The sequence below is a fragment of the Ochlerotatus camptorhynchus genome, unplaced genomic scaffold, assembly GCF_037179485.1.
Source record: "Ochlerotatus camptorhynchus isolate MF236.1 unplaced genomic scaffold, CSIRO-AGI_Acam_v1.1 ptg000221l, whole genome shotgun sequence".
NCBI classification, from domain to species: Eukaryota; Metazoa; Arthropoda; class Insecta; order Diptera; family Culicidae; genus Ochlerotatus; species Ochlerotatus camptorhynchus.
The window spans coordinates 276,237-291,370 of NW_027040711.1; the positions used below are offsets into that span (position 1 = coordinate 276,237).

The 15,134-nt window shown below is 38.4% G+C and overlaps 1 protein-coding gene across 1 annotated transcript; it reads left to right on the forward strand.

The window, feature by feature from the left end:
- Positions 1-3,150: 3,150 nt before the first annotated feature.
- On the forward strand, positions 3,151-6,503 carry Afg3l2 (AFG3 like matrix AAA peptidase subunit 2). The gene is made up of 6 exons (XM_065225085.1): positions 3,151-3,404; positions 3,663-4,114; positions 4,169-4,262; positions 4,326-4,630; positions 4,947-5,997; positions 6,069-6,503. Exons 1-6 carry the CDS (start codon positions 3,306-3,308, stop codon positions 6,495-6,497), a joined length of 2,430 nt encoding a protein of 809 aa, XP_065081157.1. The 5' UTR covers positions 3,151-3,305; the 3' UTR covers positions 6,498-6,503.
- Positions 6,504-15,134: the final 8,631 nt, after the last annotated feature.

Below are 15,134 nucleotides of genomic sequence, written 5' to 3' on the forward strand. Positions count from 1 at the left end.
TTCATGGCCATGATTTGCTTTTTCCCGTAAACCCCTCTCAGAAATCCAATGCGAATGAATGCTAGAATATAGTTTAAAGAAAAAGTTGAAGATTAGTTTTTCGAACGTTTTGAATGCTACTCCCTGAATAAAACACACTTACTACGTTACGTTCTGTTTTCTTTCGTTTCCGCTCAGTTGAGTCAGCATTCCTTCGTTCTCTTTCCGTTTCGTTTCGGGGGTGAGTCAGAGTAATACCTTTGGTTTATTTATTTGGTTCATGCGCTCCATTCCTGTATTACTGAAGGACTTGGCATTTCCAGAAAGTTAATAGTTTTTTTCATTGCCGTTAGTAACCAACAACCGTTCAAGAGGTCCTCTGAGAGAAAAGTCTCATTTCAGTGCCAACATTTCAAAGGGGCGTAATTGCATTTGTAAACAATGGCTTTAACCGTCGATTTCTCGCGAATAAAAGCTCACTCATGAAAAATAATGACACCAGCGGGTAGAGGAATGTTTCCTCTACCAGCTAGCATTGTAATTTTGGAGAGGTAAGATTTCATTCGCCAGAAATTGACGGCTAAAGTCATTGTTTACAAAAGCAATTACGCCCCTTTGAAATGTTGGCACTGATTTGTCGGGCAAAGCTTTAACACGACCAGTGGTCTCTCCTAATCGAGAGTGGCGCTTAAGCCACTGAGTTAAATCAAAACCTCAGAAAAATTTCAAGAACGGTTACAATTGCAACCTCCGATACGGTAGCTGCGTTATGATGAGGGCTGCTAAAATTAGTTCACTCGACAAAAAGTGACACAACAGCGGGGCCCTGTTTACTAAAAATGAACACATATATGTTCATTTTTAGTAAACAGGGCCCCGCTGTTGTGTCACTTTTTGTCGAGTGAGTGAACTCAAATCCATCCGTGCACTCGTCAATACTGCACCATTTAAATCGAACGAGTGCTAGCAAGAGGTAAACAGATCAGCGCTGCCATTTATACAGATTTATCTGTATTATACAGATTTTTTAATCTTAATACAGACCCGATACAGAATACAGATTTATCACAGATTTTTAAATTACAATACAGATTTATACAGATTTTTATAAAATGCTTGAGAAAAAAAAATCAAAATTTATAAAAACAAAATAACTTTTTTGATTGTATGGGGATTTACAGTATTAATTGAATATTTCCAATATAAGCATGTATGTTAAATACAAGAAAAGTGCCCGAGCACATTAAAATGGTACAAATACAAGTACTCGTAAACACTTTACTTGCATTGAAAATGTATTTCGTAAGAAATTGCGGATTTTCTGATATTCTCCATACTGCAAAAATGATTTTACCAGCACTGCACTATGGGCAAAAATGGGTCCAAAATTACCCAAAATTCAATATCTCAACAGCACGCTGAATTCCGGCCATGAAAAACGACTTTTACGAAAGGAAATTGTCCGCGGAATCGATTGCACGTGGTCCCATAGACCGGAGAGCCTTGTAGGTATGTGTTTTGGAACATTTTACCCCATTTCCCCCTACTTTTTGGAGGAAATGTTTTTTCACAGCTCTATTTTTCGTAAAACATAAGCACTTTATGCATGGTTTTAGAATACTATGTCTTTAAACAACAGTTCATGAAATATTAGGGGAATACGGGGTACCTTTTATAGGGGAGTAAGGGGTGAAAGTGAACCCTCGCTTAATTTATTTTAATTCATAAAAATATTGAACGATGCGATTGTTTGAATGACCCCAAAGGTTGCCTGCAATAATAAGATTTTTTTTCTCGAAATTTTAAGGTTAATTGGGGTTAAATAAGTTTTAATTTACTGCTATCTGTTTAAAAAGAGTTTTCACTTTTTTTGTATGTATACAGCCAAACGATATAGTAGTTCTCAGAATGGTAGTTTTGTTCCTTATCGCAACATATTAGACTCGTATTTTTTATTTTGTCATTAGGGTGACTATTTATATATTAGGGCGGCCAAAAAAAAATTTGTTTTTTCGATTTTTTTCAAAAATTTATAACTTTTGAACTGTTTGGCCGATGACGGATCTCAAAATATCAAATGAAAGTTAATTGAAGGTGTTTTTTAGAAAAAAATATTATGATATTACAAAAAATGGATTTTGTACTAAAAAACATTGATTGTATTTTCACTTATACCCCTTACTCCCCTGTAAAGTGTACCCCATATTCCCCTAATATCTCATGAACTGTTGTTTAATGACATTTTATTCTAAAAGCATGCATAAAGTGCTTATGTTTTACGAAAAATAGAGCTGTGAAAAAACATTTCCTCCAAAAAGTAGGGGAAAATGGGGTAAAATAGTCCAAAACACATATCTACAAGGCTCTCCTGTCTATGGGACCACGTGCAATCGATTCCGCGGACAATTTCCTTTCGGAAAAGTCGTTTTTCATGGCCGGAATTCAGCGTGCTGTTGAGATATTGAATTTTGGGTAATTTTGGACCCATTTTTGCCCATAGTGCACTGGCGGGGCGACATCTCTCGACTTTTCGGTGTAACTACCACACAAATGATGTAATTTAATTGTATTCATCTATATTAAAAATATCAAATAGAAATGAACTCGTGCACTTTTTTGCATTTAAAACTGCTTATCAGGAAGATAATGAATAGAAACTAAAATCTCCATACATTTTCAAACGGCTTCATATCACTCTTATAAATAAGTACGGACGATATCACAAATGGCGCAATTATATCCCGTATGGTAAGTACGATAGCCCGAATAGGTGGTTAAGCACTTTTTATGGTTATTTTGTATGCACTGTATTTGTAAAACAACAAAACATGATTAATTAAGAAAAAAATCGTCAATACAGAAAATACAGATTTTTTAATAGAGTGGATACAGATTTTTTATAAAACCACCTGGCAGCTCTGAAACAGATTAGTGGGAAAACAAACCGTCCGTTCATCCATGTGTGCTAGATAGAGAAAGACGATGAAACGTCAAAAAGGTCTATTACTCGCAGTCTGGAGAATAATTATTAATTTAATATTATAATAATTATTATAATATAACATTAAATTAATTCTCAGGCTGCCATCACTGCCTTTGCCGGATCGGGCAACACCGCACACTGTTTTTGACAACATTGTGACATTTCACACGGTGGAAAAAAATCATCACGCCAGCAAAAAAGTATTCCATTCATTGAAGCGACGAAAAGCAGCCGAAAAGATTGTGTAATAAATCCGGAACATGGTTCTTGTGCATTTTATTACGAAAGTATAAACGAATGAACCGGATCTGCTAGTTGGAAGAGTGTTGAAAATAGTGCAGAAATGGCATACCGCTTGCTAACAACGGCCCGAAAGCTAGAATCTACTCTAGCTGGCTTCAGTCGACAACATCGCACCGTCAACTCGACCGACTGCGACCAGGTTAGAACATATTTACTGCTTCACTATTTTGTATTATGTTGATTTGAACCATGATTAAGTTTAATCATGTAAGGAAAAATATGAAAAGTTACAAATAGCTATATTATAAACTTAAAACTGTTTCAACAGATCTTCTATTCATGTTTGAATACATATTTGTGTGTGGCGTATTTCACAACATTACGAACTACTCCATCATTTCTGCAGCTGAAATAATTCAGTGAATACAGCTTTGTTATTTACTCTACCCTTTTGTAGTTAATTCGTAGCTTAAGCTACCTGCAATCAAGTAAAAATAAAGTATGGAACGAATTCCTGCATCGGATTCAGCTTTTTTGCGAAAAACCACCGAAGGGATTCGAAAAGTACTACAAACCAGGCAGTGCCAATAAAGGAGCCGCCGGAGAAGAACAAGAAGCTAAAGCTGTCAAGGAGGCCAAGCCGGCATCTTCAACACCAAAGGATACATCAGGCCAGCAGCAGCCACCGAAAAATGATTGGAACCTGGGAATGTTTGGACCTCAGCCATCCAGGGGCAAAGGAAGCGGATCGAGCAGCAGTGGCGGAAGCGGTCGTCCTATCGGAGGTGAGGGTGGAGAAAAGGAGAAAATGCTGGTCTTTGGAGCACTAGCCGGCGTTGCCCTTATTTCCGCAATCGCTTACTTCGAGATGGGCTACAAAGAGATTGCCTGGAAGGAATTTGTCAATAAGTATGAGTGATTTGCGATAGATTCTATATTGTTTAATTAACATTTGTCGTACAGTTATTTAGCTCGTGGAATCGTGGATAAACTGGAAGTGGTCAACAAGAAATGGGTTCGAGTTCGATTAACGGCAGGAAACAGCTCCGATTCAGCGGTATTTATCGTTGGAATGCAATTTTTTTTGTCGATTCAATGTCATGATGTATTATTGTTTTAGGGTACGCTTTGGTTCAACATTGGCAGCGTGGATTCTTTTGAACGAAATCTGGAGAATGCACAGACCGATATGAATATAGAACCGGTGAACTTTGTCCCAGTCATTTACCGTAGCGAAATCGAAGCTGCCAGTCTTACCGGACTCTTGCCAACGTTGTTGATCATTGGTTTCCTAATCTACATGATGCGACGCTCATCGGAAATGATGGGTGGTAGAGGGGGTCGCAAAGGAGGTGGCCTTTTTGGTGGTGTTATGCAATCTACTGCCAAATTGATCAATGCAAATGAAATCACCGTTGGATTCAAGTGAGTTTCAACTATTTGCGTTGCCATAATATTATCACCAGCATCACTACCTTGAAAATATGTCATTGTCATTATTTTGCGAAGTAAGAGAACTTTCTTCCTAGGTTTCTAAGAAGGGTAAATACCCAATAAATTATTTGTTTCCTTCTGAAAAAATGATGATAAAATAAACCATTAGGTATCTGCATTAAAGGATACACTGCGTGCTTTGACAAATGTAGAGTATTTCAATGATTATAGGATCATTCGGGGTAGTCTTATAGAATCACTAAAGGTATTTATTGCGTCTCTATTGAGCTTGATATTTCTTTTGCAGGGACGTCGCTGGTTGCGAGGAAGCCAAAATTGAAATCATGGAATTCGTCAACTTCTTGAAGAATCCTCAACAATACATCAACTTGGGTGCTAAGATTCCCAAGGGCGCCATGTTGACCGGTCCCCCCGGCACTGGTAAGACCCTACTAGCCAAGGCAACGGCTGGTGAAGCAAATGTGCCCTTCATAACCGTATCGGGTTCGGAATTCTTGGAAATGTTCGTCGGTGTTGGTCCATCTCGTGTGCGTGATATGTTTGCAATGGCTCGAAAGCATGCTCCTTGTATTCTGTTCATCGACGAAATCGATGCAGTTGGTCGAAAGCGTGGCGGAAAGAGTTTCGGTGGTCACTCAGAACAAGAAAATACTTTGAACCAACTGCTTGTCGAAATGGATGGGTTCAACACGACTACTAACGTTGTAGTTTTAGCCGCTACCAACCGAGTCGACATCCTAGATAAGGCACTTCTGCGTCCAGGTCGTTTCGATAGACAGATTTTTGTCCCCGCTCCAGACATCAAGGGTCGTGCCAGTATTTTCAAAGTGCATTTGGGTCCATTGAAGACTGATGTGGACAAAGCAGTTCTAGCGAGGAAAATGGCAGCTCTGACCCCCGGCTTTACGGGTGCCGATATTGCTAACGTTTGTAATGAAGCTGCTCTGATCGCCGCCCGTGATCTGAACGAATCGATCATCTTGAAGCACTTTGAACAAGCAATAGAGCGTGTAATCGCTGGTATGGAAAAGAAAACTAATGTCCTGTCGCCGGATGAAAAGCGCACTGTTGCTTATCATGAAGCTGGTCACGCCGTGTCCGGTTGGTTCTTAGAGCATTCAGATCCTCTACTAAAAGTTTCAATTATTCCACGAGGAAAGGGTCTTGGTTATGCGCAGTACTTACCCAAGGATCAGTATCTGTTGACCACCGATCAGCTGTTCGATCGCATGTGTATGACACTTGGTGGCCGCGTATCGGAGGAAATTTTCTTCGGAAGAATTACAACTGGAGCTCAGGATGACCTGAAGAAAATCACCGACAGCGCTTACGCCCAGGTAATGTATCATCTAGCATGTACCACGAGTATTTATTAATTCAATATATGCATTTCGATCTTTAATTCCAGATAACTCGCTTCGGTATGAACAAGAAGGTTGGTCAGGTCAGCTTTGATAGCTCTCAATCCGGCGATCCTATGTTCGCTAAGCCCTATTCAGAACAAACGGCTCAGTTGATAGATGAAGAGGTAAGAGTGTTGATCGATACAGCATACAAACGAACAACGGATCTGCTCATCCAACATAAATCCAATGTGGAAAAAGTTGCCGAACGGCTGTTGAAGAACGAAATCCTAAGCAGGGATGACATGATTGAACTGCTCGGAAAGAGACCTTTCCCGGAGAAATCCACGTACGAAGATTTTGTAGAAGGAACGGGGTCATTCGAGGAAGATACCACACTACCGCAGGGATTGGCAAGCTGGAACAAGGAAAAAGTGCCCGTAGAGGAAGCAGATTCGAGCAGTAAAAAGCCAACGGAAGCGACAAAAACGTAGGGGAATGATTATTGTTGTAGGTTTATCTGAATCAAACACAAAGTATATAGAACCCAATTGGAACGACGAAAATAAAATACAAATTGTTGCTGATTTTGTTTGTTTCAGTACATGTTTATAAGAGAATGCAACGTCATCTACGGTGTGCATATTAGATGCAAATTTTTAAATTGTTGCTGGACAGTGTTAAACCGTTTTCAATTGGGTCCATGCTTGGCATACACAGTTGTACACACCAACTGCTCATTTGTTAATAACTTTTCACTTAGTTGTTGAAATTTGTTTTTTTTTTAAGTAATTGATAGATTAGGATCATAGTTTACTATAGATATGCAAAGAGCAGGTAAATCTTAAAATTTGAATCAACACCAATGATTTTTTACACTTAAAGTCCGAGATGTGCAGCGAGCATTTCTCACTTCATTTTTACAACGCAAAAACAAATACAGTTTATAATTAGAATAAATATCTACTTTTTTACGTATATACATAACAAGCTTAAACTCTATTCTATCTACTGATTCAAAAAGAACTACGTTACGTCAACTGTGTGCAAAGTTATTAGCAAATGAGCAGTTCGTGACCAAAATCGTGTATGCCAAGCATGATTGGGTCCAGTTTAGCCTTCCAAAGTTTGACTTCGTTTGCTTCCCCAAGTAGACGAGAATATCAAATCAACCCATATTCTTGTTTTCGTTCAAACCGTATTTTCCATACAAAAAAACTTTTTTTTTGTATGGAAAATACGGTTCGAACGAAAACGAGAATATGGGTGAATATCAAGATTTACTGGGGGAATTTACGTATTCTCGTCAATCTAAGCAGCATTCGTTCTATTAGCAATTTATCGGCGTCACGCACACATATTATGACTATATAGTCGCTGTATTCCTAGTCTGACGGATATAGAGTCTAGGGAACCAATTGAGCTGTCAAATAGCGGAACCAATCGAGCAAATCACGACCAACAACAGAAAAGGGCACATCGGCTATTGCGAACAAAACATCGGAAACCCTTTTCTCGTGACTCAAGGCTTGCGTACGCAAACTAACACCATCTTTGGGTTGGGGAAAATTTGCCCTATTCGATGATGCTGGTAATTTGCGGTCGATTGACGAGAAAATAATAATCACCCTGCGCTTTGGTCAGAGAGCGTATAGGGCGTCGTTGTGCCAATTTGGTCGTGGCACATTTCGAGTATGAGAGTGATTGCAGTTTGCTCAAAAGTGCCTGAGGAAAATGCAAGTATTTTCGATGATTACCCGTAGTTGTTACAGTGAAGATATTCACCCATATTCTCGTTTATGTCTGGACGTGTTTGCCATACAGAAACATTTTTATTTGATTTTGTGTGGTGGATGGGTTTCGGGCTTGGACGGGCATATGGGTGATAATATTAAGTTTACGTTAGGATAACGTTGAAAAATTGAGAAATGTATCGCTTCAGTTTGAGAAGCACTTCACTTCGCAACCGATGAACCATTCTGACGGCCCACATTGCCGTGCAGGCGCCGTGTGTTGGCAGGGTCCAATATTGGACAGTTTCTTGTTTATAAAGTACCATCAGTTAAAACTGTATTTTTGAACTTTATCTCTATACATTCTTAGATTTTTCTTAGTAAATTATCATGTTGGTGTAAGCTGATTCAAAGAGTAAATGGTATTAACATTGAGCTGTCCATAGTTGCGCGTTGTTGAACTTGTGGTACTTGCACAACATTTCATGTGAGTACCAAAGTAACCATATAATCACAAAATAGCTTTTGGTGTGGGTTCAGAGTGGGACAATGTCACTGAGATATGCCCTAATAAAAATTGTATGGTTAATTTGCTTAACGACGTGTTCTGGGTATCATCCAAACCATTTGTGGAATAGTTCAATGATTTGGGTTATTGTTCGTTTATGGTTATTTTTTATTAGGGTGGTTAGTTGGGTATTCAGATGAAACTATTACTTTAAAAAACTAATCCTGGTTGTATCTCTTTTTCGTTTGCATGTAACACTGTTTGATATTACTAACCGCACCGAGCCTTCATTCCGGGTGGTGAGCGAACCTGAAGAAGAAGAAGAAGATCATAAGCCCCTTCTCGGAACGAGTGTTTTGTTAGTGGACCTGGTCTGCGATTCAAGGTTGGACTCTGTGATGATAAGTATCACATAACAGGTAAAGTAGGTAGCATCATCTTTATCGAAATGTAAGTACTATTGACAATAATCATAACTAGATTATATGCAAATTTATATGATAGGTACCTGGATCAACGTTATTTAAACATGCGCATTCAATCGTGACGGCATCTATTTCTGCATTTTAAACCTACCCAACCCTTTTCCTTTCTACAATCCCTGAGCCGCTGGTTCACCACAAGTGTATCTCGCAGAACTTTTTTAACCCCCATGGGTAAAGATGCTGTGTTGCTCACTCCTCTCCCCTTCCCTGGTGTATTATGGATGGTGTGAATATTCAAATCGGTGACATGGCCCCTGACCCCTTTGTACATCATAAAATGAAAATGTAAATGATTGACGAGAAAATAATAATCAACGTTGTGTTTATAAATGTTGATAGTACCTTTTCAATTGTTGGTCTACAATATATAGGATATATAATAATATAGACTTTTTTGACGTTTAATCATTTTTCTCTATCTAGCACACATGGATGAATGGAGGGTTTGTTTTCCCACTAAACTGTTTCCCTCTTGCTTGCACTCGTTCGCTTTAAATGGTACAGTAGTGTGCGCCGATTAAACTTCAAAAAGCTCTATTGAATTGGTTCCACTTTTTGATGGATCGAAATTGTATCCGCCAGACTAGAGTCGGTGTATAATGAGTCACGCCAAGAGAAAAGCAGTTGAACTCGCATCACGGTTTCCGAAGGATTCCCTTTCTTTTCACTTGGCAACAGAGGACTTCTACATCAACTTTAAATGACTTCTAGCGAGAACCAAAAATAACGGCTGTAGTGAATCATAATATCAGTGATTTTGTCAAATTATCTTATCAAAAAATAGTAGAAATTCTCATTACTGATCAAAACCAAACGTATCCCATGACCATTTAATGCTCGCTGCGTGTTTACGATGATTTCTTCAATTTTATTTTATATTTCATTGCAATACCTTTCGTAGACCTTTCATAGCATCGTAATGTTTATTTACTTTGCACGATAGGTAGCCGATTTGACAGTTCAATAGGTAGACTTGGCTTCACTCTTGGCGTGACTCATTATACACCGACTCTACGCCAGACTATAATTATGACGTGTTTGTTTGTTTACATTTCTGCTTGCTATTTTATCCATTATAGTTGACAGAATTGGGTTGTTTAGGGGTATTGAGGTAAATACATATTTGTTATCTGCATTAAAAATGGAACCCTGGAACTATTTTAAATAAGTACGATTACATTAGGAAAAATCTAAGAGAGGAAAAATCACCATCTTAGCGCCCCATGGTGGGACTTTACATTGGAGCGAGCTGTCAACGAATAGATTTAGGGTGGATTTAGTGTCAACGATCAAAAATTTAAATCTTGATCCGGTCCACGGGATCGTTAAAAACATCGTTGTGCTCAGAAAACGAGGCTCTATCAGATTATGTATGAAAATTGGTATATTTTTCGAAGTTAAACAACCCAATTGCCCAAAACGTTTTTATGACGCTTCAACCTTCTCAGGTGAATCTGACTATTGTCGGCAGCCACTTTTTCTTCGGCAACCTTTCCATTTGAACTGCGTGTTAACCTCGGTGTTAACCAGCTGTTCTATTATCGGCAACTCTTTCGTTTTACCGTGCAAGCCCAGTACAAAAAAATACCGAACAACTAAATGCTTGATTAGTGTGTATAGGGCGTCGTTGTGCCAATTTGGTCGTGGCACATTTCGAGTATTAGAGAGTGATTGCAGTTAGATCAAAAGTGCCTGAGAAAAATGCAAGCTCTTTCGAGGACTACCCGGAGTTGCGATAGAGAAGGGGTGAAGGTATGATCACAGACAAGCAGACATAACATGCTTAAGATGGTCATCGAAATCGCTTTTAACGGTCAATTTTAATTTTGCTTAGTTGGCACTACCGCCACCTGTGGCGTGCATAATCAATTCCCTTGCGTTTTAAGGCCGGCGCACAATAGATACGTTTTGAGGTTTTTTGACAGTTAGCCCATCATTATCTGTCAAAAAACCCGAAAACGTATGCATTGTGCGCCGGCCTTTACGTTTACACGCTACAGTCATCTGTTGAGTGTAAACAACAGATGGCGGTAGTGTTTACCAGGCATGGAAAATCATTTACATTCATTTCATGCATTCATTTACATTCATTTGCCTCTAACTTTTTTCATCAACAGCATTCCGCAAAACGATGTGTGAGGATTTAGTAGGTTTTGTTATTAGCTACAACTTTTGTTCATAACTCAAATCTGTATCTCTTATGCATAACGAATTAGAGCGGGCAGAACTTGTTACTGTTTTCCAGTGAATGTAGAATACATTCACTGAAAAACAGTAGTGGTTTCTGTTCGCTCTGGTTCGTCATGCGTAAGTGATATGGATTTGAAATGTTAACAAAATTTGTAGCTAATAACAAAACCTATAAAAGTCCCGAACATCATTTTGCAGAATTCTGTTGATGAAAAAAGTTAGGGGTAAATGAATGTAAATTAATGCACGAAATGAATGCAAATGATTTTCCATGCCTGGTGTTTACAATCAGGGCTGGCAAATGCCATTTTCAATAAAAGACCTCCCGCGATGTTTACAGAGATACTTCAGTCACTATCATCGGATGAGAAAACGAGGATAGAGATTTTCTTCAAAAGCTTCAAAATCTCATCGAATTTTTCTTCATGACAGAACGTGAGAGTGTTAAGTTTATAGTAATTACAAGCTCTTTTATTGTTATTAAAGTTACTTGTACCGAGAAAATCTTAATAATGTATTCATTTTACCGATTACATATGGTTGCTTACTTAAATTCATATAAATCAGTTGGAAATATTGATGTCAAACCCGACCCGATTTTGCGACAAGCAATAATGCATCATTAACATCACCAATAAAAAGTTAACGAGTATTTGGACAGGCACCTGATGCAGCTATAGGAAAAACGTCACGATAGGGGGGGTTAAATTTCTCCTCGATTTAGCGTGACATAATTAATGCATGTGTCCTTATCTGTAGATTTCATTAGTTTATAATTCAATGTTTCTCAGTGGATCCACAGGTTCCGTTGCCTTCAATGAAAACTCTAGCGCCTTCCGCAAACTCCAGGAACATTGTTCCGTTTTTGTTGCTGAGCTGGCAGCAATCAACTTCGCTTTGGGGATGATTTCCAACATGCCCGAAGACCATTACTTCATCTTCTCGGATAGTCTCAGTTAGATTGAGGCTATTCGGTCGATGAAACAAAGTAGGCACTCATCTTATTTCCTTTCAAAGGGAGCAGATGAGTTTGCTGGTCGAAAGATCATATATGATTACCTTTGTATGGGTCCCCTCACATTGCTCAATCCCAGGCAATGAGAAGGCGGACTCTCTCGCAAAGGTGGGCGCGCAGGAAGGCGAATTTTATGACAGGGAAATTTCACACGATGAATTTTACCATTTAGTGCGTCAGTGTACCCTTTCGAGTTTTCAAACCGATTGGGACAATGGAAATCTTGGACGGTGGTTACATTCAATTATTCCTAATGTTTCTTCGAGAGCGTGGTTTAAAGGCTTGGACTTAAGTCGTGACTTCACTCGCGTGATGAGTAGACTTATGTCCAACCCCTACTCGCTAGATGCTCATCTCAATAGAATAAACCTCGTGAACAGCAACATCTGTCGGTGTGGAAACGGTTACGATAACATCGCCCGAAAAAAAAAATTACAGTGAAATTTTCAGTGGAAACAATGCTCTAACATTAATATTTATTGTCGACAGTAAAAATGATTGTTATAATGTTGTACCCTTCCGAAAACGGCAAAAGTGCTACCTAGATGTACAATGAAGGTACATAATAAAATGTTGTTACAATGATTTTTATCGTATTTTTCATTTATTTTATTGTTAACATGATTCGATCATGAACAATAATGAACAACTATATTACAATAAAAATTGTTGTTACATTAAATATTGATGTGTTTTCATTGTAGGTTACGTCACGAACAATACAAATAAATCTAATTGAAGCATGCAGACTATGAGAGGGTCAGCAACACTGCCAATGTAATCAAGATAGACGCTGCCCGTACGGCTCTGGCTTTGACGGTTCGTTTGGCTGACCGATATCGGACTTGCTCTATTCGTTGCCAAGTCAACGACCAGATCGGGTTGAGTTGAATTCAACTCACCTGCCTCATCTAAATCCCGCTTAATGCAGACCTTTTCCATGCAGTCAATAATCATACAATAATAATTAAAAAAAAATCCACCACTTGAAGATGTCAGGAAGGAATTCTCAGGTGGAAGCATACTTCATGGGCGATTCTCTCCAGTCGAATGTATTAACTTATCAACGACGCTCAACCACCAAGGAGGCGTGATCTAGGGAGATCGAGTGCAGGGGAGTTGGCCTGAATTTCTCACAAGTTCCGGATCGAATCTCAATCCAAAACCAGTAAAAAAGGACTCACCCGTAACAGACATACTACCCCCCTTCCCTTCCCGGGGCGATGTTTTATTTTTTCTATTTATTTTTAAAGTCGATAAAGTAGATCTGTCAAGCCAACACATACACTCTAGTTTACACTGTTATTTTTTATCAATAAATTCGCCAACCAACAGTAAAATAACAATAATATATAATGTTATTGAAAAAAAAATATATGGGGAAATCTCGAAAATTTCATTGTTAAGATACTTAACAACCCCCCTTTTTTATTGTAAATTTTCCATTTACCATGAAATTTTCTGTTATGTACAACATAAATCAAGGTAAAATTATTGTAGACGTAACAATATAAATCATTGTTGAGACAATAATTTTCGTCTTATTGTTACATTGTTTTTTAATGTATTTTTGTTGTTATTTTTTTCGGGCGATCACGCAATCTGGCAATGTACGGATAATGACGCCGACAGAGAGCGACTTTTGAATACCCTTGAGGCCCAAGGAAGACAACCCTATGTTCCTATCAGAGACGTTTTGGGAACTCGTGATATCTGCTATTATGCAGTCGGTTTATGTGTTTCTTCAAAATTTGATAATGTCTAGTATAAGAATTTAATTTCTTTGTCTTTTGTCTCTCGATCCCTCCCCTTGGCTAGTTTTTGCACCTTGCTGTTGGTGGGCGGGCTTAATTTCATGCTTTATAGTGGAGTGTTGGAGACGGTAGGTTTATGGTCGGCGTTGCTGGCTCATGCCGCGATAGAATGGCGACATGGGCAGGCGATGGGGATTACTAAGCTTCCCCTCTCTGATAAACCGCTGCATGAGAGAACCAAAGATCTAGTCTAGCAGTGATAGTATCACACTTGTTACTCTTTTTATTGAGAGCCGCGTCGTAGTACGCTTACGTATAGGCACTGACGTTGGGTGTGATACTGGCGGGTTTTGCCGCAAATCACTCTTATTTTATTTATTTTTTACGCAGATAGATTTATTTGGGTTTGCAAGGGAATTATATTATTGAAATATTTCAGAAAGTGCCCAACAGTGCTCCTTCTATTTGCGTGACAAGCTTTCATTGTTGTTTTCATTGAATTATTACTCAGGAAACAATGTTAAACATCATTTTTGTACATGGTATTGTAACTAATCTTATATGTGCTTCATTTTGATTTGGGATAAGTGTTTGAACTATGGCTCGGGATTTCCACTGTGGTGTGCTTCTATTGTGACATACCCATATGTATTTTTGTGGTGCCACATAGTGGAAACGTGAGAGCGTAGTTGGAACATTTACCCTATACAATATACAATTTAAAATTAGCTTGGAAACTAACTTCAAAGTGAAGCATTTTAGTCACTTGAAGGTGTCATCTGGGACGAACAAAGATATAAGATAAGATATGTAAAAGCCTTGAAACACGTTAAATTGTAGTTTAAAAGCATGGGTTATGTAGGTAGATTAGAGATTTCAGTTATTTATTAAATAAACTTCAATTATAGAATTCAGAAAGTTAATTAACATAAGAGATAGAACGCGGGGGGTCCGCTTAGGGAGGCGACTAGCCAATGAAGTTGTATAATAAATCTTCCTATTTAGTGTATTTGTTAATTACAGACAATGTCAATAGCGAAAGTCATATCTACAACCAGGCGCTTACGAACAAGTGAAATTTTAGGAAAGATGTGTTAAATATGTTGATAGGTTTGAAATAAGAATTAGGATTGTTGTGCTTTAGTTTTCGGTAAGGTATGATGTGTCAACAAAGCCCTTTTGAGCAAATTTTCAAACATCAAATTGATTGAGTGATTTATTGAAAGACATTGCGTTGCGAAAATTGACAAGTCATACATCTAACATAGTAGTAGTAGCAGTGTCGCATAATCTTATAACAATTGCTGCAAATAGTGCTTGAGTGCCAGCAGGGCTGAATACGGATCAAAACTAACATAACTACTAACACTAAAATGATCCCGGAACTAACACTTATCCATTGCACTTTTGGTTATTTATTAGTTTTATTTTTCTACTAAGTCATCT

Bases quoted from the DNA above. Each gene is read 5' to 3' on its own strand.
- Afg3l2 (XM_065225085.1), top strand. From the start codon at position 3,306: ATGGCATACCGCTTGCTAACAACGGCCCGAAAGCTAGAATCTACTCTA. The intron at 4,115-4,168 runs GTATGAGTGATT...TTTGTCGTACAG, and splicing joins TGGAAGGAATTTGTCAATAA to TTATTTAGCTCGTGGAATCG. The intron at 4,631-4,946 runs GTGAGTTTCAAC...TTTCTTTTGCAG, and splicing joins GAAATCACCGTTGGATTCAA to GGACGTCGCTGGTTGCGAGG.